We start from the raw sequence: 6181 nt of genomic DNA, 5'->3' as shown, positions 1-6181 counted from the left end.
GCGGCGTCACGTGCGGCGGGGCGATGGCGGCGGCGGCGCCGTTCAACGGCCGGCGGCGCCGGTGAGGGGTGGCAGCGGCGGCGGCGGGGACGGGGCCATGGAGGTGTACATCCCCTCCTTCCGCCACGAGGAGAGCGAGCTGGAGCGGGGGTACACGGTGAGGGAGCCGGGGGAGCTCAGCGGGGCCCCGTCCCCGCAGCCCCCGGTTTGGTTTTTAAATCTTGCCGAGCCGTTAGGGGTAACGGCGGCGGGGCGCGGGGGCTGCGGGGAGGGCGAGCGGCGGTGGCCTTCCTCGCCGGGCTGCTGCTCGCGGAGGGTGCTGCGGGAGCGGTGTGGGGCCTGCAGCCGCGAGGGAAGGTGGGTTGGGCACGAGTGGGGAACGACAGCCCAGCGAGCTGCCCCGGCCCGGCTCAGCCGTGTGGGATGCTTTGGGAGCATGGTTGTGAGAGCGTAACTGCCTTTCTGGCTTGGGTCAAGGTGCGTGAGCATCATCCAAATCTGAAATGAAACTGTATTTCTAGAAATCACACGAATAGTCTTGAAAGTGGAAATGGTCTGGTTGTTACAGCAGTGTTCCGCTCTGGTCACTGGTGATGAGTGGCGCGCATCCATCTGAAGCCTGCTGTAGCGCAATAGAAACTTAATAATTTTTCATGTAATTACTTTGCCTCTTCAGTCAGGGGTGTGAATTTCTGTACTGCATCCCATTCAAAAACGTGATTCTTTAAGCTGTCTGATGCATCAGTTCTAGGGTTTCCCTGACCGTGAGTGAAGCTGTACTAGAAGTCATAGCTAAAGTTTCTCTGGGCCAGGCACACTTGTGGGAGAGGATGTAGACGTCTGTTCTGATAACAGCACAGTGGTTTTCCTTTATGCCTTAAAGAGCTTGTTGACTATACATGAGCAAGACTTACTCTCATGTAATTGTAAATTTGCTACTCTGCTACGTAGTTTGCATAAGTGTTGTATCAAGGACTGAAAATCACAGCCAGTGCATGTGAGCCTACTGTAAGCCCTCCCTCCAGCAAAACTGAGGTTGGTGAGAGCTTACTGTTGCTCTGTGCTGGGTAGAAAGGTACTGTGCAGGAAGAGAGATTTACCTAAAAGGAAACAATAACAGCAATCATTTCGCATTGAAAAAAAAGGTGACTTCACTTGGAGACTTGGAGCATGGAAATGTGTCAGTGTCCAGACCACATCAGCTCTCATTTTTTGGGGGGCCCAATGCAGGATTCATAGTCAGAGGCTGTGGTTTTAGTAGATACTGCCCTAAAATATGGAGGTTGCAGGGTATTGAAGACTTCTTGTGATTAAGTAGATGTTTCGCCAGTTCTGGGCTACCTGAGTCTGATGAATTAGAAAAGATAGGTAAGAGGTGAAAGTGGCGCTGTGACATACTGACTGTCTTTGAAACGCAGCCTTTCAGATTAAAGGGAATGGGTGCCATGCTGGAGTACCATAAAGTATATGAACAGAGTATGTTTTTTCTATGAAATGAAATCATATAATATCCCGAGTTGGAAGGGACCCACAAGGATCATCGAGTCCAACTCCTGGCACCACACAGGTCTACCCAAAAATTCAGACCATATGACGAAGTGCACAGTCCAAACGCTTCTTAAACTCCAGCAGGTTTGGTGCCATGACTGTGTCCCTAGGGAGCCTGTTCCAGTGTGCGACAACCTTCTCAGTGAAGAACCTATTCCTGACATCCAGCCTGAACCTCCCGTGTCACAGGTGGACACCATTCCCTCAGGTCCTATCAATGGTCACTAAAGAGAATAGATCAGTGCCTGCCGTCCACTCCCTCTCATGAAGAAGCTGTAGACCATGATGAGGTCTCCCCTCAGCCTCCTCTTCTCCAGGCTGAACAGGCTGAACAGGCCAAGTGACCTCAGCCGCTCCTCATACATCTTCCCCTTAAGGGTATGGGTAATTCAATTGGTTATCTTACATCATCAGGCTTATGTATAGTATTAACCTCCAAAACAGTATGATGATGATCCTAGAAGTACTGCTCAACCCAGCTGATCTTCTACCACTCTCTTTCCTACAAGTGCTAGCTTGCTCAGAATGACAGTGCTTTCAAACATGGCTGAAACAAAGGGATACCAGAGATGATGTGATTAATGATGTAGAGGAGGATGCAGCTTGGTGTGCGTTGGTTTCCTACCAGGCTGGTAATGAATGTGCCAGGAGGTCTCAGAGTGTGACTTCTGTGCTGTAGTTGTCAGAGGCCATGACAGAGAAATGGGTCTGAAAAAGTGTTTTTTGAGAAGACTATTGATGGTTGTCCTCATTTCTTTGCTACAAGTGGTGATGGTGGTAACCTCCTGCGTGAAATGGCAGACTGTAAGGGACCCCCTTCTCTCTGCAGAGTCTCTGCATGTAGCAAGATATGCTTTCTTGACATCTCTGGGCTTCTGGTTCCTTCTTTGTCAGAACAGGATACACTCATCCTGCCACCATCTCACTGCCTGGAAAGGAGAGATGGAAAGAGTGTTTGCCCTTTTCTGTAAGGAAGGTTGTTACCAACTGGCTGGTTTACTTTCAGCTTGCTTTCCTGAAACCTGGTGGTTTTCTTTCTCTGCTTGGTACCACTGGGCAGCACTGGGAAGACAGCATGGGGAGAGACCTGTCAGGCATCAGCTGCAGAAGCAGAGTGGAGTTCTGGAGAGGGTGAAGATTACAGAAACTGGAAACTGCTTCCCGTCTTCAAAGGGAAAACCAGGGAGAAATCAAGAAGTAGAAGGGGTGGGGTCTTGGCCAATGAAAAGGTCAGCTCAGAAGAGAAAAGATTAGAAAGAAAAATGAGGCAAAAATCTGTAGTGCCACACTTCAGATAGTGCTCAGTCAACAAAGTAAATGGGGAGCTCTCTCCCTTCTGTCTTTGTTTCAGGAGCTCAGCTTTACTAAAGCACTCTTCTCAGATATAAAAGCCTAAAACCTTCCACCCTCAACCCCCCCCCCCAAAAAAAAAAAAAAAAATCTTGAGTAAACTTGCACTTGTTCCAGTTTTATTTGGGGCATATGTAAAACAGTGAAATACAGAATAAGGAAAATGTCTGTTTTCCTTGTGGACAACTAGATTTCATTGTCAGTTTAAATTGATGACACTACCTTCCAAACTATTGAGCCTGTGCTAATAAATGCAACAGTTGTTCATAATTTGGCAGTGAATGACCTTTAAATGTAGACGCTTACTAAGGATATCTCTAGGGAACAATTTAACTTCAAAATGACACCCATGTGTTCTTGTTATCATTTAAATATGCTCCCTTTGTCAATAACAGAATAATAAATACTAGTTAGATTTCTAATGTTGATTCTGATGCTAGGGAACTTGCTGAATAAATTAGTGTATGTTTGATTTATATTGACCAAAAATTTTTTACAGTGGTATATTGCAGGTCAAGGTGACATACATTTAAATGTGTTATAGAGCAGAGGGCATACTTGACTGACACATGTGCTTACTACGTTTTTAATTAACACTTCAATACTACTCCCAAAATTGCTCTTGGAGTTGCAAATGTTGTGGAAGCAAGATATGACCTGTAAGACAGTGAGTGCCATAGATTTTTTTGAAAGTATGTAGACTTTATCTTCACAGAAGCAGCAGTTTAATTACTAGGCTATACTCTTGCTTATGAAGTATAAAATTGCACAGGCTTGAAGTTTGGTATAGATTATGTACTTCAGCATTCTTTGTTCTTAATGTGGGTATGCACAGAGTCAAAAAGCGAATCTGTTAGGTGTTCTTCTGTAGGTAGCCCAAGACTAGGCCACTGTAGCGAGTGATAAAGGGGGAATATTTGTAAGTATTGTTGTTGTAAAGCGTGGAGTAATTATGTGAATGCGTTTACTTTAGAAACTTCAAGCATTACTGTTCCAAGTCTTTCTCTGAGCCTCTGGACCATGTGAATTTGGTAGTTTAAAAAATCTGAACTGAGTCTGCATGCCTTGAGGACGATACTGGTGAGGATGAAGACTTTGTTCTCACCAGTCTGCCTTGTGCAAGCTCACCAAGTGTTACTTTGAATCACAAGTCCTTCTGAAAAGCAGTAACTCCAACCAAGTTCAGGGGAGATAAGTAGAAATGTTGGGTCTGTTGTAGCAAGTTAGATATTCTTTTTGTCACAATATCTAAACAGAGAGCTTTTAAATGTTGTGGTGTATGTACAAGGGAGTCATGGCAGGTGTGTACACATATTCTCTCTCCTACATCAGAAGAAGAAGAGAATAAAGTTGATTTGAGAGATACCAATGATTCTGTAATGTCAGAAAAATGAGGTGGGAGACCATTGCTTTCTTCAGTTCCAGTGGAGGAGAATGAATTAGCAGATGATATAGAACCGATAATTTAGGACAAAGATCAAAATTTCTTTTTTGGTTAACTTGTGCATTTGGCAGATCTGGTGATTAATTTTCTTTCCTCCAGTCAGTTTTCCTGTTGACAGACTTTGAATCAGTGATATGAAACTGACCGCTTTGTATGCAGTGGGAACTTCAAGGGTATAAAGCAAGTCAAAAGATAATTGTGCAGTGCACTTGAAGGCAGCTAAGGCAGAAACTGGAAAAAAAGTAAAACCAAAGTGAAAAAACAGACTGATCGTGTACATAACGATCAGTTAAAACTGTTTCTGGTTTTGTGTTTAATCAGTTTGGGGATGTAGGCAGATTTGACAGAGACATATAGTTCCGGTGATCTCTCTAATTGTTGTGCAGTTGTTCAAAACCACTGATTCACAGTCACGAAAAGCGCCATGTCAGTGGAAAGGGCCATGTAACATTTCTTAGAGCAAGAAATCACTCTCAATGTGCTCTTTAGGGAGTTCAGCAGTAAAATAGAGAAGTAGCAGAATGATGACCTGTATCAATTTACTATCTGAAAGACCAAGAGTTGACACCTTCTGACAGTAAACCATAACTGCTGAGCGTCCATTCCGCAGTTCTCTCACAAGATTACTGATTTGTGGTTTTGATGAGGAAGTTACATTTTCAGAAAGATAGGAGATAGCTGAGCCTTCAAACATGCATCACAGTAAAGATGTATTTGAATTTCATTGAATCTTTGAGAGGTAGTAGTGGTAAAACTTTGTTAATAATACAATGCTACCAGTGGAATTATTTCATCAGAGGGATTCATGCTTAACTGCTTGTGCTGGTGTTTTCTGTCTATATAACATCAAGTTATGCTACTTAAAAAATCTTGTCAACAAAGATAGCATTAATACATTCTTCACTTCCCTAGAAGAGTGAAAACATACCAGGCTTAGAAATCCAACATGAGGGAAGATGTAATTGATCACTCTATTTTTTATTATGGTAATGCACATTTTAATTGGTCTTTGAACTTTTTAATGTCCAATGCAATTCATTTCAGGTTTAACTGTTCATTAGTTATCATTGTAATGTCATTTATTATCTTGGAATTTCAGTTTGTAATTATACCATTTTTGGTAGGTGGCTGCTGAGTCCTTAAAAAGTTGAAGATGTGTTTTTCATCTACAGCAGTGACTAGGCTATCATATTAAATTCATGTTGAAGGAACAGTTTTAGAAAACTGTCTTTTTAATAATAGATATTTATTTTTAGGATAACAGGAAATCTTACACGTCTACTCTTCAGACCATTACAATTCATAAAACTATCAGCTGGAAAACACTAACAGATATCCACCCATTCTAATTCTAATTTTTGCAGACTTTATGAGAATTTGCTAATAATTTGCATGAATGCTTCATTCTCAACCTTAGCTATCTCGCTTTTTAAGTCCATTTTTGAAAGTTTAATATGGAGGAATTTAAAGGGTAGCTTATGTGGAGGCTGAATATACATTCAAATCTTAGTGGGTCTTGAATAATGGTCTTTAAGTCTTGGTAGTTCTTGGAATACAGAAAAAAATAGGAAAGAAATCGATGGAACTTTGTACTACAGCTTGGTGACCTGGTTGTGTTTCTTACTCAATAGGCAGTTGAGGACAAAGTTTAGCCAGCCTGGACCCAGCTTTGCTGAGGCGTGGAGAGGCGTGCGTTCCCTGACGTGCTGGGAATGAGGAGACCCCAGCACAGGCGGCTGGCCTGGCAGGGCGCTAGGCGGTGGGACCACAGTGCTGCCCCTGAGCCTGCTGGAAGTGCTCCTGTTGTTCCGTGTCCCTGGGCAGGCTGCTAAGCAGTTA

At 43.3% G+C, this 6181-nt stretch overlaps 1 protein-coding gene across 2 annotated transcripts in view; it reads left to right on the top strand.

The window, feature by feature from the left end:
- Positions 1-6181, top strand: part of SNX24 (sorting nexin 24) — a 93488-nt gene continuing 87307 nt past the window's right edge. For both annotated transcript variants that reach the window (XM_040541307.1, XM_040541306.1), the window contains exon 1: positions 1-157. In XM_040541307.1, the coding sequence (XP_040397241.1) occupies positions 98-157 (60 nt within the window). In that variant the 5' untranslated portion in view covers positions 1-97. The remainder of the gene's footprint in view (positions 158-6181) is intronic.

Source organism: Cygnus olor, chromosome Z, assembly GCF_009769625.2.
Source record: "Cygnus olor isolate bCygOlo1 chromosome Z, bCygOlo1.pri.v2, whole genome shotgun sequence".
NCBI classification, from domain to species: Eukaryota; Metazoa; Chordata; class Aves; order Anseriformes; family Anatidae; genus Cygnus; species Cygnus olor.
Note: the sequence above shows the minus strand (reverse complement) of the source record. Positions and strands in the feature narration are given on the sequence as shown.